This window comes from Delphinus delphis, chromosome 9 (genome assembly GCF_949987515.2).
Source record: "Delphinus delphis chromosome 9, mDelDel1.2, whole genome shotgun sequence".
Classification (NCBI taxonomy): domain Eukaryota; kingdom Metazoa; phylum Chordata; class Mammalia; order Artiodactyla; family Delphinidae; genus Delphinus; species Delphinus delphis.
In genome coordinates this window covers 8905747-8932517 of record NC_082691.1, presented here as the reverse complement: position 1 = coordinate 8932517, position 26771 = coordinate 8905747, and the positions used below count along the sequence as shown (strand labels likewise).

The window sequence follows — 26771 nt, the reverse complement described above, 5'->3', positions numbered from 1 at the left end:
GGATCTTCTAAGGACAGAGTCATCAGCCTGGAGAAGATGGCTGACACAGGAGCCCTGAAGCATCTTCATCGGGATGAGAGCTTCCTCTCATCAGGACCGTACCATGGAGACTTAAAACCACGTTCCTGTAATCTCACAGAGTGTCTTGTTGTGAGTGGAAAGTCCTATTTCCTGTGGAAGACTTAAAGGCATCCAAGACATCCTCATAGTATCCTCACCTCTCAGAACCCCTAGGGCACCAGGGGGACCCGCATCCATTAACCTCCCACCCTACACAGTAACTGGGGCCCTAGGCGGCCAATTTCTCCCCTAATTTCGGAAGCCAGAAGTCTGCTGTTTTCCAGAGATTATCACTGCTCAGGTTCTAAAACCAGGTCCCTTCCCAGGCAGTGGTGTCTTCGCCCGGTCCTTCTAAATCACCCCGATTACACAACGTACGCAGCGCCGTGAACCCCTCGTTAGGTGGGCACCAGCCCTCTCGGTTCACACGGGCGGCTCGCTGCAGTATGTGGCACTGCTGCGTAATTTAACTGGATTTTCCCAACGTGTGCAGAAAAAGCAAGCTTTCTTCATAAATTACCAAGACACTACTACTAATTACTACCTGGGGGGGACCTAACAGGCTTCCTCGGCGCTCGAAACAAGCCCTCAGGGGCATCATGTCCTGGGCAGACCCACGAAGCTAAGGCTCAGGGTGTGCTCTCTCTTACACCCGGAGCGCACACTGTTTCCTCCTTCTAGTGCCCCAGAGATCCACCTGCCTTGGATTCAATGTAAGAGACCCTCTCTCGTTCCCAGGGTGGGCGTGGCGTCTTCCCACGGGACAGGGCATCTTCCAGAGGAGGCGGCGCTGAGGGACGGGTACAAAGGGGCTGAGTGTCCCTGGCCCGGTGGAGCCGGGTCCGTGCTGCCCCTGACCCCGCAGGAACGTGAACCGATGGTACCCCTTCCACGGGGCTGGGGCGTGCTCTGGAGAACTCGTCATCAGGGGTCACGGCCTCCCCACAAGATGACCGTGGGACGCCACTCCCACTTCCTGTCCAGGAGATTTCTGGGGCTGTGGTCTTGGGACTGAGCCTCCCCTTCTTCCCTCTCTGGGCAGTGAGGTGGCAACAGGTGGCATTCTTTGGTTTTCATCTTTTTATTATAAAACTCTGCCCATGTGCTACCTCAACCCCACCTGCTCTAGGAAACAGGATTCTGTCCCGAGCTAAGGCTTCACATTCCACACAAGGATCTGATTATGGAAGGCCTTCTACTAAATTCCTCTTCCTCACTAACTTTGTTATGTATCTCCTGAACTTGCGTTGGATGTTTCAGGCGTCTGTGCATCCCTTCTCCAACCAGCCAGTGAAGTCCCTGCAGTGAGACGCATGCCTGCTTCACCTTGGTTTCCACAGTCACCCAGCACATGGTAGGTGTCTGTGCGGTAAACGTTTACCACATTAGCAATGCCGAAAATAATAATGTTGGGGACTTGTGGTTCCGGCCAAGATGGAGTAGCCCCACTCCCCCCCCCGGTCCTTGAATTTACCACTGCAGCCCTGGACATCACACAACCACACGCACAGGGAACTCTGACAGATGGAAAGAAGGACCTGGGCACCTGGGGAGGTGAGGAAGGACACCGTGGTGAGTTCCTTGGTTTCCTTACTGCCTCCCATAGATCCCAGAACTGTCAGACAAAAGCAGCTCCAGGAAAAGCCTGCTCGTCTAGCCAAAGATCCAAAACCAACCCATCCGAAAAGAGCAGCCTAACAGCAGAAAACCTTTTCGGCAATACCTGTCCTATTCCAACCGAACACCCACAGGACCCCCATCCCCCAATGCACAGGAGGAGGTGGCCCTTGACCTCCGCACCAGGCAGGTGTCAGCTGGGCGCAGGGTGAGCCAGCCTCCTTCCCCACCCAGCCTCAGGCCCCAGTGCAGTTGTGCGAGCAGACGAGCTGCATTTGCTCCTCGCCTGTGTCAGCAGGGCCAGCGGGAAGGTGCAGCTAAACATCGAAATGTCCACGTGGCCCTGGAACTGCACCTGGGCAGGAACACCGCCTAAAACGAGAAGACCGGATGAAAGAGAATCGAGAGCTCACAGCACGGTATCAAAAAAGTCCAGGGTAAAACCTAAAAGCCACTCATCACACCAAGAACCAGAACGTGAACAGGCATCAGAACCTACAGGACAACTGGAAAACCGTGGGAGCTTCTCAAAGCGACTGCTCTGAGACAGAGGGATGGCTGGGTGACATCAGGTCTACTCCTACCAACAGACGCACCAGGTAGGGACCCCGAGACCCGCACCTTCCAGGACCAAATCTTGTCCTGGGGGAGACTCTGCTCTCTCACCTTCTCAGAGCTGTCAAAGAGCCCCATGGCATTCTAGAAGCTTCTCTGTGTACACTCAGTCACCCAGGAAAGCCAGCTGTCCCAAGATGCCTGGGTCCTCCACCCAGTTGTGTCCTAATCATACCCTAACCCCAGTCCTTCCAACTCATTCCACTGTCTCCCACTCCGAGTTTGTAAAATCCTACCACGTGCCCTCCCTGCGGCTAAGCAGTCTCAGATATCAGAGAACACTGCTCCAGGCCACAAGTTCCCTGGTATTTAGTGGCAGAACTGGAAGCTGAACTGGTTCCCTGAATTCCACTTCGTCCAGTGCCCTTAAACTTCCATCTGCAGGATAAAGTGGGTGATGGCCCTAAAGGAGGAAACAGGAGTGTAGTCTGTGAAAGGAGGTCTTCTGGAACCCAGCTCCTCTGTAAACTGGGACTCAGTTACCTTTAAGTCACAACAGAATGCCTGGTATAAAGACTGTCTCAGGGGCCTTCTGCAAAGTGAGTGGGACCGGGGACTCAGAACCAACCCTGGACGCGCCACTGATGGCTGAACACCGGCTTCCATGTCACGTAACACCTTTCAGCCACACACACAAAACCACCGTCACCAGCCAACCTGATTCCAACTCACCTGAGTGGCTTTACGCCTTTGGATGTTATTTTACTGTTTTCTTAAAATATAGGGAAGGGAAACTGAAGGGTAGGAGAGAAAAAAGACAACGTGGGCGACAGTCAGGACGACGGTCAGTAAACACTTCTTAATGTGTAAACTGCTTGCCTAGAATTTATGTTGATCATCAAACCCAAGTCCTACTTTCTTCATGCTTTCAGAGCAATGCTGCGGTGGCTACAGGTGCAGATCTGAATGTCCACGACTTGTAAATCACAGATTTCTCAAAGATGTTTTAAAATCCCGCTTATATCATGCATATCAACATTCTTTACAAAGAGAACGATAATGGAAATCAGAATAATAGCTGCTTTTCGCTGAGTACCTACGACGACATGCCAGGCGCTGTGCTAAGCTATAGGCAGCCATCATCTGATTTATCCTCAGAAAAAGGTTTCCACGTGCAAATTTATCACCCCAATCTTATGGACGTGGAAAGAGAGGTGCTGAAAGGTGAGATGAAGAAACTTGTTCAAAGGCAGTCGACTCATCTCTATGACTGGGAAGCTGTGTTCTTTCCACAAGACACCCTTGCCCCGCATTAGGGAGATCTCAAAGTCAGCAGCCTTAATGTAACAGAATAACCCTGTCCTAAAGTCACTGCCTTTTGCCTCCAAGTATAGCATAACGCTACCTCGGAGGAGCCTGCTGTGCGAGTTCCCCGCGTGCAGAGAAGGCTCGGGGCCTTTGGGAGTAGTCTGCAGCCCTGGGACCGCAGCTCCCACTTAGAAAGAGCGTCTGTAGGAAGTGCCCCAGAAGCCGGCTCCTGGGACCCCACCAGCCACCGTCACCCACAGAGGAAGAGAAAGATCTCTCTCTCCTGATAGAAACGGACCAAAACTCTCTTAAATACACCTTCGGAGTTGGAAAAGTATTTCCATCCTAACCAGATAATTTGTAACATATTGATATACATACGGAATTCATGGAAAACTACTCTCGTGTATATACTGCACTAAAATGTCAGGAAACATTTGAACAGACAGTATGATCCACTCAGCTGCGGAGAAACCTCCCAGTCCTAGAAGGGAGAACTTACAAGACTTTCAGGCCGGAAAAAGTGAGAAGGCAGACCGCTCACTGGCCTGCGCTTCCCTTTCTTAGAAGGAGTGTTCCTCTGTCTCCCTCTTGATCACCCTCATCCTTCCAGCTAAGACACACACACAGCGCTGTGTCAGCCCAGGGTCAGCAGAATGCTGAACACCAGCGGGGTCCTCGGGCACAGATGCCCCAGGGTGGCCACCCTGATCCAGGCACGTGCCACCCTCAGAGGCTGGGCCCATGGTGCTGGCCCGGCTCACCTCGGACGTTTCAGAGGTAAGATGCATGGAAGGGCCCAGACACTCTACCGTCTGGAAGCTCTGCTAATACTGTGGGCAGGTTATTTCAGTGACCGTGTGTCTTGTTTCACAGTCATGGACTCTGAAACCCTCCCTCTGATTGCTCCGAGAGTGGGCAACACGACGGGCAAACTCATTTTGAAACCCCAGCTTTGCTCCTGAGGCCGGCTTGCTGCATTTAGTAAAAGCACTGCTTCCCCTAAGAAGCAGGGGCACCTGGGTACAGCCTCAGGGCCCTCTGCCCTCGGGGCAGCCCAAGATCCCTCAGGGGCTCTGGGGGTGGACGGACGGCCCTGGAACCGGGCGGGCAGGCTTTCTCGGTTTCAGCAAAAGAATGTGCTGTGCTGGGAAGCAGCCCCGGCTCCGGAAAGCCGCACATCTGTACACCAGGCTTTCCTCTGCCCCAGTGAGTCTCGGCAAAGACAAAGCATGGCTTTCTCCTGGAAGGAGGAGCCCTCCAGGCTCTGGGGCTGCGGCGCTTTGTCCCACAGCCTTCGGACCTGAGGGCTGTCCTCAAGTGACAGGAGACACTGGAAGGGTCACCCTCCTCCCAAGTCCGGTCTCCCCTGCTTCCTGGCCCGGGGACTCTGCATCCCACCTCCTCCCACTACCCCCGTCCCCGTCCCCTCCCCACCCCCCAACCCCAGAGATCAGGTTTCAGCAGCATCGCCCCCGGAGACGTGGCCAGAGGCTGTGGAGGAGAGCTGGGGCTGAGCGCGGCGCTTACCTGGGCACCTTGGGGTGCTGGTCAGTCCATAGACGGGCCCGGGAGGTCAGGGGCCGGGCGGAAGGCGCTCCCAGGGCTGTCCCCAGCGGCGTCCCCCACCCACCGGGGCAGGGCGACTCTGGGTTCCGGCGTCCCGGGGGAATTGGGGCGGGACGCGGAACGGCCGCCTCTGAGGAGGCCCATTCAGAGGGCGGCAGGGAAAGAGCTCGTCCGGGGAAAGAATCCGGGCTTGCTGGGCGGCCGCTGGCTGTCGCGGGCAGCCTGCCCATTGAGTGCCTCCAAACGGCAGTGGCCCCGCCTCGCTCTGCTGCGCAGTTTGCTTCCTTTTCATTTCTTTTCCCCTTTTCCCCTTTCCCTGCCTCTAATCTCTTGCAAACTCCCAGCTGAAACCCTCTGCAGCTTAGTTTCAGCCCCAGACCCAGCACTACTCAAGGGACAAGCAGCCTGCGCGCACGCGCAGGGCTGGAGACTCCTGGGGGTCGCCAGCCCCCCCAAACCGCCCCCTCAAGCGGGCCTCCTGTCCAGGATCTGCGCCTCAAGAGGCATCTCCCCCAAAGGCAGACCTGCTTCCCCGGGATCCGATGCTCACAAAAGAGAAGCTTCCGCAACCGCCGGAGTCCCTGGTCAGCTCCGCACTCCACCCCTGCCAGCCAGGGTCCACGCCCCGTCCCTTCCCCCCGGGGCAGGGGCATTGCCTCTCCTCTGCCCCAGTCCCCAGCCCCACGGCCTTCACTCCATCCCCTGCCCAGGGCGGCCTGGGGGACCTTCCTCTTGTCAAACCCTGCAGGTTTTCCTCCTGGCCGCAGCGGCTCCCATGCCCTACCACTCCCAGTTTGCAGAGTCTCTTTTCTAACCACGTAGTCTGTTTCACCTGGCTGGTAGCTTAGTCCACCAACAGGCTGTTGGTGGGTCTAAACACATTCTATCCCTTTCTTCCCGCTTCTCTGCTCATGTTCTGAAAGGCCAGCCCCACCATGCAGCAATCTGGTGGACTCCTATATACTCTTCAAAGCCCGTTTTAAATGATCCCACATTTTTATAAGACTTGGGACACTATCCCCCTCATTCAGGTGAGTCCACGCTCTGTCCCTCGTGACCTGAAATCTGACAGTAACAAATCTCTATAGCAGAGTAGAGAGGCTCTGTCCCGTGTGTGGCTTTTGCGGCCGAAGCTCCAGGCAGTAGATACGTGCATTACTAGGTTTACACCCACCAAGCGCAGCAGGGAGTGGGCACTCGCCCCTTGCCTCTCCTGCCTTTCGGGCTGGGCACCGTCCCACTCATCTGTTAAATCCTGGTGCTCATGTCACATACCCTAAAGTCTTCCCTGAAAGAGAAGGCCCCACACCCCTCCCGGGAGGCCCCTTTCCTGCTCACGGGCTGGCACTGGCACTGCCTACAGCACACCACGATGGGACCAGGTGCCTGCAAGCAGGCTTCCAGAACACGCTCCAACCACACTGTGCGGAGTCACACCCGCCCCGCCCTGGTGCGACCCTCGGACACACTCATGAACCCGGTGACAGCTGACAGGTACACGCCTCTCAGTAGGAGAGACAGGCATGCCTGGGACCTGCAGGCTGGCTCTCTAAGTTACAGGCCAAGAAGATCCCAAGGACACTCTGCCCCAGAGGTCAGAGCAGGGCACATCCTCCAGCCTGTTTATGTGCCAGCAGGGCAGTGGCTCCTGCACAGGATCTGTAGGAAATGCCTGACCACAGCCCAGGGCAGCCCCAGCCAGCGGATGGACAGGCCTCTCCCACGGCCCACCGCTCCCTGAACAGAGAGGAAGGCAGCCGTCTGGCAGCCAGGCCCAGGAAGGACAGTGACGCAGCAGCGCTCCCCAGGGTGGGTCCTTCCCTTCATGCCGGTGGACTCTGTGGGCCTGATAAGTCTGGGGCAGCCCATGGCCGGGTGGAGGGGAAGAATGCCGCCTGCGCGCTGCAGCATCTGTGACCAGGACAACTCCGGTGGGGATCTACAGACACTTCACAACCTTCTGGAGATCTGTCCACCCCTTTGCCTTCTCTCATGCTTAGCTGGAGCAGCAGGGAAAAAGATTTCGTGCTTGTGCTGCAAGTGGCAGCAATTCTGATGAAAAGTCACGTTCGGAAAACTCTTCCCCTAAGACTATGCTGCCCCTACCTAGCACCTAGGATCTGGGTCAGCGGGAGCTGGGTACCCATGGGTGCTCACACCTGCAAGGTCACCCACGCACCCCTAGTGGAATCACGGATCAAGTGCAGACAGACTGTCCATTGTCAGCAATGCCAACCCTCCCCTGCACACGTCGTGCCGGCCACCGAGCCATCGGCCCCTGCTGCCGTCCTCCACACTCCTAGAAGCCGTGTGCCTGCTTCCCTTTAAGTAAAAGGCGTCTCTCTCCTACTCACTCACTTATTTACTCACTTATGAGAAAACAGCACAAACTTTCATGTCGAACCTTATCTATGTTAGATGCCGGGACGTACTGATGAGTGAAACACAGACAGACAATAGTTTGGAAGCTACAGAGGGAGAGGGACATAACCCCAATCCAGGTCCCCGTTTCCTGCAGGCTGGGTCCTTACGGAGCCCACCCCACTGGGAGGCACATCCCAGGGCGGGTGAGGGCTGGCGGGCTGTCCCAGGGACGGCCTGGGACCCGCTCCACCGTGGCAGGCGGGGCCGGACGGTCCTCCGACACACTGCATGGTCATGGCCGCATCACGGGAGGTGACCGCGGAACCGTGAAACACTGCTGGGGAGGGAAGGGGCAGAGAGCAACTGTGGGGCAGGAGGGCGAGGCCTGGGCTGCCGTGAGAGGAGCGAGGTGGCAGGGCAGAGAGAGAGGCGACGTGAGTTCCTCTTCCGGGGGAAGCCTCAGAAAGCCTTAGCCATCTGGGATGTGAGAGGGAGGGCAGAGAAGCGTGAGGTGAGCCACGGACGCCAAAGTGATGGCTAAAGCACCTGGAAGGGCACGTGGAGGCCAGCAGGGTCCCCCTCGACGGCCCCCTCTTGTGTCTCCAGAGGGGCGTGTGCCGTCCAAAGGCACCAGCTGGTCAGTGTCTTCCAGCCCCCCAGCCCCTGACGGGCCTGCCGGCCTGACACGTCCTTACGGGGGGCCATGTTATCACCTCTCAGCACTCCGTCCCGCCCAGCGTGCACTCAATGACACGGAATCCAGGGCCGCTGCTCCCCCAACAATGGGGTATCTGCAGGGTCTCCCTTAGGACTCGGTACGTGACACAGCAAAGGAAGCTCAGAAGCCTTATGAGGAAGCTCCTTCAGAGAAAGGCGGCCATGCAGACAAACTGTGGGCTTCTCCCGTGTACACAGGAGGGCAGGGCGGGGACCACCGAGAGGAGATTCCCAGGGACCTGCACGTCTTCAGCACAGGCTCTGCCCTAGTGAAACAGAACGAGAAGGGATCTTAGAAAGACCCCGAATGACCAGTACATCAGACAGGGATCCTCAGGGCCACTCTGACACCCTCCTGCTGCTCTCCCAGGCATTACGTGCCCGCCAGCACCCAGGGAGGCACTGCTCTGGGCTTCTTAAGGTCCAATTCAATGGTCTGCTTTTGCAGAGAAGAAATTAAAGACAAACCCAAAAAGCCATCCCCCAGGACCTCAGTTATACACTGACTTCACAGCAGCCCAACCTCACACTCCTCCAGGAAATCTAACTGTAACATCACACGGTCCGTCTGTCCCAGTGCGTGACCCACGGAGACCTGAGGACACACGACATTCACCCCAAGATGCCCAGCAAGTGCCTGCCGGGCCCTGGAGCATAGGAAAGGTTTTCCTTTTCGTCAAACTATGGAATTCTCATATTCCCCTGGCTTTTGTGTTTTCCATAAACTTGCTCTTTCTCTACACAGGCACCTATGTAAGTGCACGGCACGTGGTAAGAGCTCAAAAAGCAATGAATTCCTCAGTCCGAGCATGACTGTGAATATATACATCCAAGGTGCAGCTGAGTGCTCTGCAATACGTATATGCAAAAACATACCAGCCCGTGACAGGATTTCAACCAAACACAAAGCTTCGTTCCCTCATCGCGGTGGTTTGGCCGGTGCCCCTCTCTGTCAAGGAGGCACCCTAATCTGGGGGTACCAGCTTCCAAAGGCACTGAGCCGGGTGGACCACAGACAGTAACCAAGGGTGAGAGGCAGATGGCAGATTTAAATCTTCACCCATCTCAGGTCTCCTAATCCAAAATCTTCCCAAGCGTATCCAGCAGAATGTGGAGTTTTCACCGGGACTGCCAGCCTGAGGTGACAAGAGTCACAGATTCATTTACCTCACACCATGCTAGGAATCCACGCGGGGCAGGGGAGCGCCTTTGTAAGGAAAGGAAGAACTGCAAGCGGCATGGGGTGAGTGCTTCCAGTAAGAAAACACCTCAACTGCTACGGACCAAGGCTGCACGTGCCTTTTCTTTCAAGTCGTTCCCAGTTCTCAGAGGCGTCCTATCCCCATTCAGAGGGAAGGTGAAAACACACAGGGCCCGAGCGGTGGCTGGGTCTGCAGGCCTGCAGCCCACTCCAGGGCCGAGACCCACCCACGTCTCCAACCCCGGGGCAGAGCACAACTTTGATAGACAACGAGGCTTTGGAAACGCTTTAATGACAAAGTGCGTTTGGCATTTAAAAACTATACTGCAAGACAAGTCTCTGGTACATTCTCACGTACGTTATCACATACAAATCGATGTACATTTGGTACATTTTCATATATATGTAAGCTGAAATCTACCTTCATTTCTAAGAGATGACACCATGCACAGTACTGCTATGATTATTTTGGCTTAAGTTTAAAAATGTCTTAAGAGGTCTGCAACTTGTACGAGAGGTGTATAATGGCGACTGTGGGCCCACATGTGTCTGTCACCAAGTCTAGGGCCTGGTCCCAGGTTACTGGCCTGCGGGGCTCAGAATCAGGACAGCAGCAAAAACCCCATTGGAAGCACATCAGAATAACTTTTACACGCTGAGATTCGAGAACAGTCCACCAGAGGGGGGATGAAGCGAGCTGATAAATAAATTTAGAGGGACTTCCCTAGTGGCGCAGTGGTTAAGAATCCGCCTGCCAATGCAGGGGACACGGGTTCGAGCCCTGGTCCGGGAAGATTCCACACGCCACAGAGCAGATAAGACCGTGCACCACAACTGCCGAGCCTGCGCTCTAGAGCCCGCGAGCCACAACTCCTGAGCCCGCAGGCCACAACTACTGAAGCCTGTGCGCCTAGAGCCCGTGCTCCACAACAAGAGAAGCCACCGCACTGAGAAGCCCAGGCACCAACACGAAGACCCAATGCAGCCAAAAATAAAAAAAATAAAATAAAAAATCTAGAGAAACAAAGACGCCTTTAAACTCAGAGCACGCAAACAAAAGACGGCATTCAACGCGGTTGGGAAATCATCGGCTCACGTGGGGACACTTCCAAGCCTGCCTGTTTGGTGGGTGAGGTGTCAGCACAGAATGCCAACATCTTGTATGTTCTGAGCTTCATCCCACTCGAGTGAATGAGTGCTCTCATCTCTGCAGACTACTGCTCGCTGCACAGGCACAGGCCAGCACTGCACACTGAGCTCCAGCAGCCCAACACTGATGTTTATTTTTAAATATAGTTTGAAGCTATCAACCTTCCTGTTTTCCATTTTCTAAATCTGGGGCAGCCATGGGGGTAGTAGCAATAGTTACTAACCATGTCAGTCACACGGGGTCACGTTCACCAGCAGGCGTCCTTTTGCACAAATCGGAGGGCAAAGTGTATCCCATGTGTATACAGATGTGGATATTCCTATACGTAGTTATACACACATATGTACCTAAATATAAACATGTTATAAATACATATATAAATGTATGAGCTTTGTAGGTTCTGCAAAATTCAAAGTCATCAGGGACATCTATAAATGTCACACACGTTCACATTCAGTACACGCTTTTATTCCTATTATAAACACTCTCGTTAAGTTTGTAAAATTTCAAAAGAAAAACTGAGCTGGGTCCAGGAAGAAAGGGGAGGTCTGGTAGAAACATTTTACAATGTGTCAAGCTTTGAAGAAGGACAACTTTTTTTTTAAAACAAAAATAAAGCATTGCCTCAAAGTAACCTCTCTCTTTCTCTCTCTCTCTCTCCCCCTCTCTCTCAACAAGACTTTCCTGGATATCCCTTTTCTTCCTCCCTCTGGCAAAACATCACCCATTTCTACCCTTTGAATCCAACTCCAAGAGGTCGCGACAGCACTAAGCAAACCCTGTACCCCTCAGGCCAGGGCCTCCTTCCTGCCAGTTCAGAGTAGCCCTGGGTCAGAGGTCCTCCTCCACCTTCAGTCCCTGCCCACAGCCCCAGGCAGGGCCCTGAAAACACCAGTCCTTCTCTCCAGAACAAGGGTATATGAACTAGAAGCTGCAAAATGTATAAAGGCCTTCTCTTTCAGTAAACTAACGTTACAGTTAATGGTGCTCATTGAAGCCAAAAGTCCCCAAATGTTCCCTAAATCCCACTTGTAAAACCGTCAGGGCAAGACAATGTTCTGGAACTAAATAAAGATGACGGTCCTCCACGCAATGAACCGTTCACTTCAAATCGGTCACTTTATGTTATGTGAATTTTTCACTTCAAATCGGTCACTTTATGTTATGTGAATTTTACCTCAACTAAGTTGGAGGCTGAGATATAGCAGAAACAAATTTTTAATGAAACCTTTCTTCATATTTTTTTCCCATTTATTTTGAAAATATCGTCAAGACTCCTTAGCCTTTCAGCTACGAATGACAGTAATTTATATCTTGAACTTCACAATTTTCTCTCTTTTGCCTTCATGAGGATTGAGATTAAATGACCCCTTTACTTAAACTCTTACTAATATTTTTGTTTTCAAGAAACACATTTCCTGCTGAGGCTCTAAGATGTTCTGCGCCCAATTCAATGTTGGGGGTGGTTCCCCACACCAACAAGCAACGCTCCGACACCAGCCGGGGGTCCTACAATTCAACTCAACTCTACCTGGAGACAGCGTCAGAGCCCACAGGCTAAGGGCTCCGTCCCACAGGACTGCCCTCCCTTCAGACCAACCGGCTATATAGATCAGAGGTGGTCACGACCCCTTCCTCAGCTTCCAATAATTTGCTAGAGTGGCTCAGAGAACTCAGAGAAACATTTTACTCACTAGATCAACAGTTTATTCTAAGAGGCTATAACTCAGAAACAGCCAGACGGAAGAGATGCACGGGGCAAGGCATGGGGAAGGGCGTGGAGCTTTCATGCTCTCTCCAGGCATCCCACTCTCCCCAAATCTCCACATGGTCACCAGCTGGGAAGCTGCCTGAACCCTGTCCTTTTGGGTTTTTCTGGAGGCTTCATTATATAGGCAGGATCGACTAAATCACTGGCCACTGGCGACTGATTCAACTTCCAGCCCCACTCCCCTCCCTGGAGGTCAGGGGGGTGGGACTGAGAGTTCCAACCCTCTAATCACAAGGTTGGTTCCCCTGGCAACCTGCCCTCCATCCTTTCCAAAAGTCACGTCATTAACATGACAAACATCGTTATGCTCTAATCACTTAAGAAATTCCAAAGGCTTTAGGAGCTTGGTGCCAGAAATAAGGAAAACCAAATATATATTTCTTTTTACAAATAAGAGTATCACAGACTCACATCTGGCATTTCTAAGGATGGTGGCCCCGGAGACATGTGTTTCCTGGGGTGTCATGTAGGCTGTGTCAGGGATGCACTGAACATACAGTCCCGAGGGCGGCCATTCCAGGCTCCTCCTCGAGGGTCCCAGGTGGGTAGAACCTGCTGTCTCTCCCCATGGAGCTCACGGTCCAGCCCCTGGTGCCAGCTGTCCTCCCAGCACCTACCGCCGCCCTGCCATCTCCCCCCGCTACCTGTCCCCAGTCCTTCAAGTTACGGCCTCCTCTTCTAGTTACAACACACTGCTAGGAGAACTCAGCAGTATGTGAATTCATATTTAAGTGTTCATTATTTGAGTAAACATTTAAATATCCCTCACTCTCCTGGGGCAGGTACCGTAATTTAAAAGAGGAGCTTGCCAGGCCCAGGCCCAAGGCATCAGGAGCACATGCTGGGGAAGGGCAGGCTACTCTGGGCTCTGGTCCACCCATCACCAACCTCAGCTTGCTTTGTTTACTTTGCTTGTTTACTGCAGAGGTGAGGGGTTGGTATGAGCCGCCTGTGGCAGCGACGAGCCAGGCAGGCTCCCGGGACCCCGGCACTGGAGTCTGGGGGCTTAAACTAAGTGCCACAGGACCTGGAGGGACACAGAACAGGATGTGTGCTACCCAGAGCAGAGGGCAAGAGCTGCAGGCAAAGGTGCACTGCCAGGTTCCAGGGGATAACATGAGCCTCTCCTGAGACAAACTCTCCCTCCCTGACCAAACCGGAGATAGGGTCCTGGAGCCTCGATCTTGGCCTTTGATGTCTGTCCTCGGAGGGCCCAGCCTTTAGCAAGGATTCTGCTAAGTCATCCCCCCTGCCTGCTCTCTGATCAAGTTCCTCAACTCCTCCTTGATGTCTAAGCCCTCTGCCCGTCCTCAGCAAGATCCTGTTGGGCCAGTTTGGCAAGAATGTCCCTTCCTTGATGCTCCTTAGTAACTTTTCATCCCCGGACCCTGTCACTGCTCTTTGGCTATATCTGCTGCATTAGGATTTGAGCTCAGCTCCTTCCCCTGCTGCAACAGTACCAAATAAAATCTGTCTCTACCACCTTTCACCGGAGTCCTGCTCTGTTTCTCCCCGACATTTGTCTGCTGGTTGTCTGGGAAATAACCCGACACACCTGGGTTTACACTGACTAAGCGGGTACCTAGTTCAGTTTGATGTAATAAGACACACAGAGGAATTTTATGTCCTTAGTGTTGTACTAACTGCACACTAACTAAAAGAAGTCAGAACACAGCTGCCATCGTAATATTAATAGCAACAAAGTCAGAAATCGTTACAAAGGCCCCAATCCATTCTGCTAGGGTCAGCTGATCACACCACCTGCATCTCCCACAAATCCAACCCGCCTCCTCCCACCATTTCTGAAATCGTTTTGATGCTCTACCCCACTGCCTACTCCGACTGCTGCTGTGCATACCGCAGCCGGATCAATGCGTGAAAACAGAAGTCTGAGCAGTTGTCTCCCCGTCTCAAGACATACCCCATCTTCTGTGGCTGCAGAGAACAGCTGCGGCTGGGCCTTCTCTCACCCCTCCAGTGCCCTCCAGAGCCCCGTCTCCATCCTGTCCTGGTCCGCAGTACCCTCTGCCACAAGGCCCGCCCCTGCTTTATCTCCATCCCAAACGCCCCCCTCCATTCACCTAGTTAGCTCCTACTTACCCTACTCGCCCGTCAAACCCTCAGCCCTCCTCACCAGGTAAACAACCACTACAAACTGGCAGAGTGCCATCGTCCTGTCCTGGGCTCTTCCCTGTCGTGGGACCACTGGGCGCATCCCTGCTGTACCTACTGCACTTCCAGGAGGGCAGGCCTGGGTCTCTGGGCTCACACCAACCCAGCAGAGCACTGCGGAACAGAAGTGCTCAATAATAAACACGGGCAGACTGCACCCAGGTCCACTCCACACCAAGTATTCCTTCATTTTATACTTTCACGTTTCATTATAGAAAATTCCAAAAAATACGAAAGGAGACAGAGTAGTATGATGAACCTCTGTGAAGACGTCACCAGCTTCAACTACTGTCAACTCACAGCCAATAAATACTGTTTCAACCACAGCCACACCATTTCCCCCAATGGGATTTAAATTAAACTTTTAATGTTGAGATCATGGTACAGTCACACGGAGATCCCCTATACTCTTTATCCAGTTCCCCCCGATGGTAATATCTTACTAAGCTATACCAGGATGGTGATATTCATACAGTCAAGATAGAGAACATTCCCACCCCACAAGGACCCCTCCACTCCCCCTCCACCTTTACCCCCTCCAAACTCCTAGGAAACACTAATATGTTCTCCATTTCTATAATTTTGCCATTTAAAGGATATTATGTTAAGTGGAACCATGCAGGATGTAAACTCTGGGGAATGGCTTTGCTCTGAAGATTCACCCAGGTGTGGCACCACCGCTGCATCAACATTCTGGTTCCTTTTCATGGCTGAGCTGTGTTCCATGGTGTGGATGGACTGCAGTCTATTTATCCACCTGCTGAAGGACACCCAGGTTGTTTCCAGTTTGGGGCCATTTAGAATAAAGCTGCTATAAACATTTTTGTTCACGTTTTTGTGTGAGTGTAAGTCTATTTCTTTGGGACAAAAACCCAGGAGGGCAACTGCTGAGTCACATGGTGGTTGCATGTTCAGTTTCTTTAAGAAACGGCCAAACTCTTTCCCAGAGAGGCTGCACCATTGTCCGTTCCCACCGGCAGTAAATGAGAGTTCCAGTTTCTCCACATCCTCACCGGCATTTGATGCTGTCACTATTTTTATTTTGAACCTTTCTGACAAGTCTGTAGTGATGTCTCACTGTGGCTTTAATTTGCATTTCACTGAAGGCTAGCAATGCTGAACATCTTGTCATGTGATTATTTGCCACCTGTACATCCTCTTTGGTGAAACGTCTCTTCGTCTCTTTTGCCCATTTTCTAACTGGATTGTTTGTTTCTTTACTGCTGAGTATTCACAGTGCAAATATTTACTCCCAGTCTGTAGCTTGTCTTTTTATCCTCTTAACATGTTCTTTCCATATAGCAAAAATTTTCAGTTTGAATGAAGTCTAATTCATCAATTTTTCCTCTTACGGATCACGCTTTTGGTGCTAATCTAAGAGCCTTTGCCCAGCCTGGACCCCAAAGATTTTCTCCTATTTTCTTGGTAAAAGTTTTATAGTTTTCCATTTTCCATTTAAGTTTTTGATCCATTATACATTAATTTTTGTATAAGATGTGAGACTTTGGTTAATGTTCTTTTTTTTTTTTGCCTGTGGGTGCCCACTTGCTCCAGCATTATTTGTTGAAAAGGCTATCTTTCCTTTACTGACTTGTTTTGGCACCTTTTTCAAAAAAATCAGTTGGGCATATTTGTATGAGTCTATTTTGGGGTTTTCTATTGGTTTCTGTGTCTATCCCTCCACCACCACCACACAGTCTTACTTACTGTAGCTATATAATAAATCTGGAAATTAGGCAAATCCATTCTTCCCACTTTATTTTTTTTCAAAATTGTCTTAGCTACTCAAGTTCCTTTGCCTTTCCATATAAATTTTAGAATTATCTTGTCTATATCTACAAAAAAACCTTGTCAGGAATTTGATAGGAATTGTGTTAAAACTATGCATCAATTTGGGAATAAATGACATCTGTACCAGGTTGAGTTTTCCAACCCATGAACATGTCTCTCCATTTATTTAGATATTCTTTTATTTCTTTCATCAACACTGTGTAGTTTTCAGCATATAAGTCTTGTACACGTTTTGTTAGTTTTATACTTTAGTATTTCAATTCTGATCTATTATAAATGACGCTGTATTTTAATTTTTTTATTAACATTTTTTTTTGATGTGGACTATTTTTTAAAGTCTTTATTGATGCTTCTGTTTTTATGTTTTGGTTGTTTGGCCGCGAGGCATGTGGGATCTCAGCTCCCTGACCAAGGATCGAAACTGCACCCCCTGCACTGGGAGGCGAAGTCTTATTAACCGCTGGACCACCAGGGAAGTCCCGACACCTGTATTTTAAATTCAGGTTTCTACATGTTTGTTGCTACCATATAGAAATATAATTGATTTTTGAGTGCTTATCTTAATATCCAACAACCTTGCTGAATTCACTTATTTGTTCCGGGAGGTTTTTTAGTAGATTCCTTAGAATTTTTCCCATGGACAATCATGACATCTGCCAAAAGGGACAGCTTTATTTCTTCCCTTCCAGTCTGTTATCTTTTATTTCCTTCTCTTGCATGGTGCCCCTGGAGAACGTCCAGCATCATGTGGAGCAATAGTGGTGTTAGCTGTAGGATGTTTGTAGATGCTCCGTTCTATTTTGTTTTTAGTCATTAATGGGTGTGAATTTTGTCAAATTCCTCTTTTGCACCTATTGATATCATGTGATTTTTCTTCTTTCTCTAGATAATACAGTGGATCGCACTGATGGATTTTCAAATATTGAATCAGTCGTGCATCCCTGGAATAAGTCCCACTTGGCCATGGTGTATACTTCTTTTTATATATTACTGAATTCTATTTGCTTCTATTTGGTTAAACAGTTTCGTGTCTATGTTCATAAGGGATAATTAGTCTATAGTTATCTTTTTTGCCATTGCCTTTGTCTGGTTTTGTTATCAGGGCAACATGACCTTCAAAGAATGAATTGGAACGTGTTCCCTCCTCATCTATTTTTTGAAAGGGATTATGTAGAATTAGTGTTAGTTCTTCATTAAATATCTGGTAGAATTCCCCAGTGAAACCATCTGAGCCTGGAGATTTCTTTTTGGGGAGTTTTAATAAATTACCAATTCAATTGCCTTAATAGTTACAGGGTATTCAAACGGGTATTCAAAATTTGTGCTTATCATTAAACACTACATAAGTTGTCTGTAATATTCCCTTATTGTCCTTTTGGCTTCTACAGGGTCTTCAGCAATAGCCCTATTTCATTCTGATATTAGCATATGTGTCTTCCCTCTCTTTTGCCAGTCTTTCTAGAGGTTTGTCAAATTCTTTGATCTTTTCCAAGAATCAGCTCTTCGGTTTATTTTCTGTTTCCCCGTTTATAATTGCACTGCTTTCTGCTTATATTTTTAGAAGAGGGGTGAAGGTGGCTCCTAAGTGTGAGCCGCCACCATCGCTGTGTCTCAGGGGTCAGCCACCACCCACCCCTCGACTGTGCACAGCACACGGGGCCCCCAGCCAGTGCTGTGTGTGTGTCTCTGAGCTCCCCCTGGCCTAACGTCCTCAGGGACTGCCGAAATGAAAACACGGAAGACTCGGAAGGTGTTCTTAAGATTAAACGGCTCCAATTTCACATGTTTGCTTTTTGTATCTGAAATCAAAGCCCTACTTCTTCCAAGCGGACACCTGCACACCCAAGTTCCTTAGACACACGGGCTGCACAGACGCCTAATCCACACTGGATGTGCAGGGCCGCACAGTCACACACGGACATGCTGGCCCACGCAGCCCACGTCTGTCCCAGGGCCTGATGCTCCAGGCCAGGACGGTCACCCCGCGGCGCACACAGGGCACGCCGAGCTCGTTCAGCCCCCAGGCCCTTCTCAAGTTCAGGAAGGGCTTGTGACCTCCACCCAAGGGCCCTAGCGGCCCACATTCGGAGCTGTTAGTGAGTCTGAAGGTTTTCTCTGGTACTTTCCTTCCTCAAGCTTATCATCCACCCTCTACTGCTGTCACCAGCATGTTTCCAGTGAACCTGGTCTTGGAGTGGTGGGATCTGACTGAATTCCGTGTCAGAGGCTGGGTTCTAGCCGGAATCCACTAAATACGTTCAAATTAGCCATTAATCGTGGTCGACTCCGGGAGGAGGGGGCTGTGTGGAAATGGAGGCATGGCCCTCTGCTTCTATCTAAATTATTAAAACACAGAAGAACAGACACACGGCTTCACGTGTGTGAGTCCGTGCACCACACACACAGGAACACAGGCACTTCTCATGCTATGCTCCTACATGTACAAACAAATGCACCAACACAGCACACATTTCTTCTTACCCTTCATTTCAGTTACACCTGCTAAGAAAGACGTGCAGTTTAATTCTATGCTAAAAGCAAGCATCTTTGGGAAGAAAACTGGCCCTTCTCTTAAATGACACATGGATCTCGTTTTCTCTGGAAAAAGAAGGAAAATGGAGCTAGCTGTCATCACTACAACCTCCCCTGCGTAAGAGGTGGGATTTAAACACAATGTCTGCTTCCCCCTCCCCCAAAAGTGCATCTAATGAGCAGAAGTGGGAACCCTCACTCAGCTTCCCCAGGGCAGAAAAGCAGCCGCATAAGGAATCCACAGTTACAGAGAAGAGCGATTTTAAAGTGTAAGTTCAGCTTGAGCTACGTCCCCTCCCCTCCTGCCCGGGGCCAGGCCCGTCCTGGACTCTCAAGGCAGGTGGGGAATGTCCATACCAGGAAGAGGTGCTGAGGAACCCACCACCGCTGCGTTAACTCCCTCTCCGGGGCCGGTGCAAAGACAAATTCGACCCCGCAAGTATGACACGTGCCCAGGGAGGAAGCAGACCCATCCAGAAGCGGCCACTCGCTGGGGAGATCCAGGATGGTGGCCGAGAACGTAAGGGGCCAGGACAGGTCTGTGTGAGCGGGCGAGGGCAGCCGTGCCACTCAGAGCAGGGAGCTCGCTGCTCTCTGTGGCCCCCACCTCCTCTGAAAAGGGAGGGTCGGGTGTTCCAGCTTCTTCTTTCAACTCCAAGTAATGCCACAGGGAGTTGAAAAGCACCGATGTTCGGCTGCTGAGAGCACCATGACCCTCCGCATCAACGCTTGACAGTGCTCAGTGAGCAGAAGAAAACAGAAGCACACCTGCAGGACGCCAGGCAGAGATTCAACACCACTGCTAACCCCAGCGGACTACACCGCAGTGTCCCTGCACCTTCCCCAGCCACAGCCACAGCCACATTGCTGAGATGTGACACACGTGGAAATATTTCTGCATGAGAGGACATCCAGAGCAGAGGAAAGGAGATGGGTTTCTTACCAGGAGCTCCTTTGTACAGACCACTGGGGCTGCCCATCTGCGGCCCGGATGGGCTGAACGGAGGAAAACGTGGGCTTCTTGTCACTGGAAAGAGAAAGCAGAGTGACGAGCTGTTCCCCTCCGCTCCCTCAAGGGGTGGGATTGCACGCTACGAGCTCTGCTTCTTTCTTACCATACGGCGTTTCTGGAGACACAGGAAATGCTGGTGTGGGAGAGATGGACTCACTGCCACTGCTGGTTGGAGAGAAGATCCTGCCGTCGATCACAGCCAGGTCTGGGGGATACGTGGTGATCACCGCCTGAAATCGGCAGAGGACGTTGGTTAGGTGAAGGCCACTTCCAGACAGCTGGGGGCCCCTGGCACCCACTGAGCCAACCCTCGTCTGAGACTGGGGACAGGAGGCAGCCATGGAAAACTGGAAGAAGCTTCAATAACAGTCAAGGTAGAGGAAAGTGTCTTGTGGTCAACATTACACAGCTCATAAGTGGAGTTAGCAGAGAGTCTGTGCAGCAGAGGGAAAGTGAGCGTTAAGTGAAAAAGGCAGGGTAAAAGAATTGTCACCTGTGGTGTGTCCACAGATACGCAAAATACCCAATGAATTAAAAACACAGGCACAGAAAAGAGGCTGGCAGGACGTAGCCCAGATATTAACACTGGTTCTGTGTGTGTGTGTGTGTTAAGACTACTGGTGACTTTCTTTTCTCGTCTATTCTAGGTTCCAACTTTTCCACCATGAGAGTCAATGAAACCCTAATTTCAAAGGGTTCATCGTTCGGGGGTTTGCCAACCTGTCTTACTTCAATTCTGAATAAAAGCCTTAAGTACGCCTCCCCAAAGATGCTATGTAGATCTCCCCACGGAGCACACATCCACGCGGACCCACTTTCTTCCTCCCTCCCGGGGACGCCGGGAGGCCTTGGGTTGGGGACTTGGGGTCCTTTGCGATGACTTCTGTTTGCTCTTTGCTGCCGCCGTCCAGCCATGGAGCTCTGAGACCTCTACCCTCACGGCCCACCTGCATGCTGGGCCCCTCATCCCCATTCTACAGATCAGAACACAGAGGCTCAGGTGACCGCAGTGAGTGAGGTGCACGCCCGCACGGCTCCCTCGGGAGAGCGGGGATCCCACCCAGGATCCCGGCTGGTGCACAGCTGGGCTCCCCCCAACACCACCTGCCTTCAGGGAGGAACGTCGTGTGTGAGACGGGGGCGAAGGCGGGTGGGGAGCTGAATTGGTGACTTGGGACGGGGCTCAGGCCAGGCTCTGGGTGGCGGGGTGCGTATACCTCCTTGGCGTTGTCTGAAGAGAGAAAAGGCGCCAGGCTCGGGGCCTGTTCCGCACTGGTAGTCTTGCCCCAGCCGCATGTGGAGAAGGCTGGCTGCTCCCCAGCATTGCTGTCATACTGCTCGAGGCTCAGCTTCCGGAATCTTCCGCCCAGCGGCTCGTCACCTGTTAGGAGAGAGACACGTGGGCCGCAGGCGTTTTCATCATGGAGGAGAGCACTGACCCTCAGTTAAAACTGACTTTAAAACTTCTCAGAGGCATTCTTTGTTTTATTTTTTCCAGTTCCAGAACATTTTCATCACCCAAGATGAAACCCTGTCCATGCCCATTAAGGGGAGCGTTCACTCCCCGTTCCCGACCCCCAGCTCCTGGCAACCACTAATTTACTTTCCGCCTCTATGGATTTGCCTATTCCGGACACTTCATGTACACGGAATCACACACTCCACGTCCTTTGCTGTCTGACGTCTTTCACCCAGCGTGACCCTCTCGAGGCTCATCCTGTTACTGTGTGAACTGGCCGTTGTCCACGTTCCTGGCTGTTTCTCCCAGCGTTAGCTCCACCAGGGAATCGTGCCTGGCCGGTTCCCCAGGGCCCGGCACACAGGAGGTGCTCAGGAAGCATAAGGAACAGAGAAAGGCTGGGACCCAGGATCGAGGCTTCTTTCCCCTGGCTAAGCGAGCAAGACAGATTCTTGGTGGTGGTCAAGCTTCACAGAACCCAGGGTGGGCCCCCTGATGGCCACAGGCCCTGGGACTTAGTCTGAGACCTCTGCCCGCATAATCCGTCTTCCCCTTCTCAGGGCATCTGTGGTCAACTTTGGGGTCACAGTGCCTGCACCTTGCCTTATGACCGCCAAGGAGGTAACAACCACTCAGACCAGAGACACAGAAATCTTTCCTTGAGTCACATATCCATTTCCCTACACAAACGGTCACCTTCTTGATATGTTGTCCTGCATCTTTACAAAAAATTGCATCCGTTCTTTGTGACCTCTATGAATCACCTATTTGTTTATGCTCAATCCCAGGATACAGGTATAGTGATATCAGAATTGTTAACCTGTACACCTTTTATTTCCAAGTGTCGGAGATACTTCGTATTTCATAGCTGGTCCACACTGGCTGCTCAGGGGAGCCACGGGGGCTGCTGCACGTGGACGTGCAACCGAGGGCATCCTCAGACTCACGGGCAAGGAGGAAGCAGCCCCGGCGCCGGCCTACTCCCTCCGGAACCGGCTTCTGGGCAGGACCAGGCACTAGGACGGCACCCAGGGCTCTGGGATACGACCAGGCTGGGTGTGACCTACAGCATGCCAGAGCTGTGTGCGAGCCCTGTCTGCCTGCGCCCCGTCAGGGCCAGAGTGGCCCGAAGGCCACACCACCTGCAGAGCTTCAGGGCTGAGTGAGGACCCTGCACGTGACACCCTGACGCTTAACAGCAAGAAATCCTGGGGGGAAAAAGAGCTTAATTCAAGCACCAACAGTCGGCATTCACTGTCCCACTGTCCAGTGCAAGAAATGTCACAGATCCTCAGCCCTGCTCCAACCAACTAAGACTCACTTTATGGGGGATGGGGGAGGGGTCGGGGGCTGCAATCGATCTGTGGACTCTCACGACTGGTGGTTTGGGAAACCTGCTGCAGGCTGTTAGGATGGCAATGTTTCTATCGATGATATCCTCTGAAAATTCAGACGTGTTAAGGGTTTCCCCTACAGTTCAGATTTAAGCGATGTAATCCCTACAACTGTGACGGTCACGATGACACTGCATTTAAAGGTGGGGTTTAAATTACCAATGGCTCATCTGGAGAGACTCGGTCCGAGGCTGTGAACACGCTGTCATGTGAGCACCCCGGCAAGCGTCGTGCCCCTCCCTCAGCAGGGCCTTTCAGAAGCTGCGTGGAATTCAAAGGCTGCCGCGTGAAGGGAGCTCCGTCCACAGAGGGAGAACACTCAACAGTTGTGCCCAGCGAGGAGAGGAGTGCGACTCCTTCGCGGGCGCCCCCCCCACAAACCCTCCAGCTTCCCCAGGGTCCCTTCCTCAGACAGAGGCCAGCCGGGCACAGCCCTCCGTGTCACACGGGAGGACATCTGCTGGGTGCCATTCAGCTGGTGACCCAGCGGGCGAGATCTAAACCCGGTCTCCGAGTGGCCGGCCCCTCCCAGAAGAATCCTTCCACCCCTCCTGACATCCTTCCTCCGTTTCCAACAGCTGACCGCTAAGACCTGGCCTGGAGGGGCGAGGGGAGAGGGCATTAGGATTCGGGATTTGGAGGCTCGTGTCCACCCTCACCAGCTGGAGGACCAGCCGCAGGGCATCCTCCAGCTCCCGTTTCATTATGTGAAAAACGAGCACAATGCTCGCCCCCTTTTCTCCCCTGCAGAGAAAAACTGGGCTGAGGATGACATAAAATGGGTTTAACACATGCACACTGACACAGCGCCACCGCCGTCCTGCGGGCCTCTTCCGGGTCCCTCCTCGGGTTCCCGCCCTCCACGAGGCCGGCGCTGCAGGACTGGCCCGACGGCCACAGACCTGCCCCCAGATGGGCACCTGGAGCCACCGAGGGAGCGGGCGCCGGGAGGCGTGAGGCCGCAGGGAGAGGCTGGCCCCCCGGAGGATCGGGGCCCAGGCACGGGCTCGCGTGCTGTCACCGGGGCAACAAAGGCGCAGAGTGGGGACAGAAGGGGCCCGTGCGAGCCTGGCTGCCCTGAGAGGTGGAGCGCCAACGCCCTCCTCCAAGGCTGCAGGGGTTACACAGAGCACGGAGCACCTCATCCAAAGAAACACCTCCACCCAGATCGCGCACTGACACCTGCAGCCCATCACAGCCAAGAGATCCAGAGCCCGCGCTGCCCCAAAGCCTTCCGGACAAGGGATCTGGGGACGGGAAGACAGCTTCTGTTCAACATGCAGGATAATAAATGGTGTTCTGTGGAAAGAGCACACTGCCATCACTCCAACACGCTGTGTGGCGTGAAGCCCCAGAAAGGTGCAGAGAGTGTGGGCATGCTCCCCGACCTCAGTGCCCCGTGACCTCAGCCCTGACCTTTGAACCAGAGGGTTCCAGGAACTGAGGCCCCATTCCGTGTACGGCCCTGCGTATAAAAACCAGCCAGCACAGCCTCGAGGATGTACTGCAAAGGCCCGGCTATAAAAACATGTCCAGGTGGCACCAGGGCCCAAGAGGGAATATGCAGAACTGAGGAGGGAGTTCCAGAGAAGGAAGCTTAGATTTGTTTTTTTAACTGAAGGACAGTTTACAATGTTATGTTAATTAGACTTTAAAAACCTCTCTTCAGGTTTCCTGTAACAGTCCAGTTTCAGAGTAGCCGGGGAACTCAGTCTGTCCTTTCAGCTGATTCGGAGCCACGTGTGGCCTCAGTCCTGGGCTTCCTCCAGATGAGGCCCTGAGACAGCGTCCTTGAGTGGCCCCAGAAATGTCCCTATGGAACACAGGGGTTTGCAACCATTTCTTGATGTTCTCTCTCTCAGGCACAAATGAAGATAACAAAGAGACTTTTCTTCACTTAAAAATCTCTCCTGGGGCTTCCCTGGTGGCGCAGTGGTTCAGAGTCCGCCTGCCGATGCAGGGGACACGGGTTCGTGCCCCGGTCCGGGAAGATCCCACGTGCCACGGAGTGGCTGTGCCCGTGAGCCATGGCCGCTGAGCCTGCGCGTCCGGAGCCTGTGCTCCGCAACGGGAGAGGCCACAACAGTGAGAGGCCCGTGGAGCGCAAAAAAAAAAAGAAAAAATCTCCTGTAAAGTGTTCTTCGTATCAAATACCACCTCGAGTGCCTTCACTGAACCTAAGTAATAGGGCATGTGGTTCAGCAGTTAGGGGTTTCATTCTTCAATAATCATGGAGCAATACTTCACCGCTCCCCGGCCTGCAAGAGTGTGGTCACAGGCGGACACCGAGGGTCTATGCCAGGACCAACATTGAGAGCAGGCGTCGGGGCACGCACACAAGCTCCACAGGAGACCCCGTTTCCAGGCTGTGACCTGCACAGAGCATCGCTCTCCCCGCAGAGTGTGTCTTCCCTTCCCAAAGAGGCAAAGATACAGGCACCACGGTCATCAGAGACCAGGCCCCCGCAGGCGACAGACCCTGCCCTCCTATCAGACTGCAGTGTAGACAGGAGGGTCCCCAGCACCACCCCGACCCCAGGGTGATGCTCCTGGAGAAACGATGAGGGGTGCACGACGCAGCCGTGGCGCCGGGATATGCCCACATGTGCCCACCTCTGCCCGGGAGGAAAGCGGGAAGCAGAGTCCGGCCGCCTCACAACAGCCAGGCGGTGTGCTGTGTCGTTTCTGCCGATGAGGAAAATGGGGTCTCGAGTTGAGACCTGCCCCATCCCACACAGCAAGCTACAGACAGGGGTTTAGTGCGCCGCGGAGCCAAACAAAAACCCCCCACTGCACACTCCACTCCCCCAGGGCGGCTTGTCCTCGCCCACCGGTGCCAAGCAAGGGGCGGGTCAGCCAGGAGGTGCCACTGTCCCCTCCCACTTCAAAAGGCCTGCTCAGTGCAGACGGTGGCCCACAGGCCTGGGCGGCGCGGCCCACCCACACAGACGAGTGGTGCTGTCGGCACCTCAGTGATTCATGATGGCTAACGCGGATGATGGAAGGGACACCGGCTGAGATCGGGGACCCTTCCTTCTGCCCATGTGCCAAGGGGCAGTGGACGCCCGCTTTGCTTCTCAAATCCTTCTACCCCTCAAGTGAATTTCAGATCAACAATGGCTTCTTCCTTACGATCTCTGGAAACGACCCCTTTGGCATTTGAGTAAAAACACTGGCTGGGGGTGTAGTTCCCAGAGCAGGTGAGCGCAGAGCAGCCTGGACCAAAGGTAGGAGGAGGCGGGTTTTAAAGGCCTTCCTGTCCGAGAATCGTTGGTCTGATGGTGGAAGTGGGGCTGGGCAAAGGGCATGTGACCCCAGGCCCACCCGCTGGCAGATGCCGGCTCCCCGGCCCGCTCGGGCAGTCCGCCTCTGGCCAAGCGCGGAGCAGGTCTGCCTCTGTGCCCACTGGACGGTCCGACAGACGTCTCGGGGATGAAATGAGGACGGGTCCAGGCTCAATGAGATAATGCAGCAAAAGCCAGTGCAGGATACAAGCCCACAGCAAGAACCAAATGTGAAAACTGCGCCACCAAACATGCCAGAGGAAGATTCATGCGGTCACTGAAAATCCTGTTTGATGGAATGTGAAGGGAGAAAACATGCTAAAACGTTATGTGAAAAGAGCAGCGTGGAAAAGTGAGCATGTGGCATTCTATCTATGAATTCATTTTGATTTTTAAAAATAAGAAAAGGTACCAAAATGTTCACAAGAGTCTGTCTCTGGGTCGTGGAATTCTAGGCACTGTGAAGAGTTTCCTTTTTAAATATCTAATAGGTTGGCCAAAAAGTTCGTTTGGGTTTTTCCGTAAGATGTTACGGGAAACCGGAACGAACTTTTTGGCCCACCCAATATATCTTCTAAAGTGTTCACTAATAATAGGTCTTACTTTTAAAATCAGGAACACAAGATCCAGATCATTTTTAAGAAGAATAAGTTTTCTTTACATTTTGTAGAACTCTGAGTTGACCTCACAGACGTCCCCAAGTCCTTCTCTCCTAGTTCTAATTCTAGTAGAACTAACTGTGTACTAGTACAGGCACCCTCATTTCACTGCACTTCGCAGATACTGTTTTTTACAAATTGAAGGTTTGTGTCAAC

At 52.4% G+C, this 26771-nt stretch overlaps 1 protein-coding gene across 4 annotated transcripts in view; it reads right to left on the bottom strand.

The window, feature by feature from the left end:
* The window catches only part of TNS3 (tensin 3), a 224677-nt gene that overhangs the window by 35394 nt on the left and 162512 nt on the right, over positions 1 to 26771 (bottom strand). For all 4 annotated transcript variants that reach the window (XM_060020134.1, XM_060020131.1, XM_060020132.1 and 1 more), the window contains 3 exons: positions 21037 to 21200; positions 19923 to 20049; positions 19751 to 19834 (listed from right to left, as the gene is read on the bottom strand). In XM_060020134.1, the coding sequence (XP_059876117.1) occupies positions 19751 to 19834; positions 19923 to 20049; positions 21037 to 21200 (375 nt within the window). The remainder of the gene's footprint in view (positions 1 to 19750; positions 19835 to 19922; positions 20050 to 21036; positions 21201 to 26771) is intronic.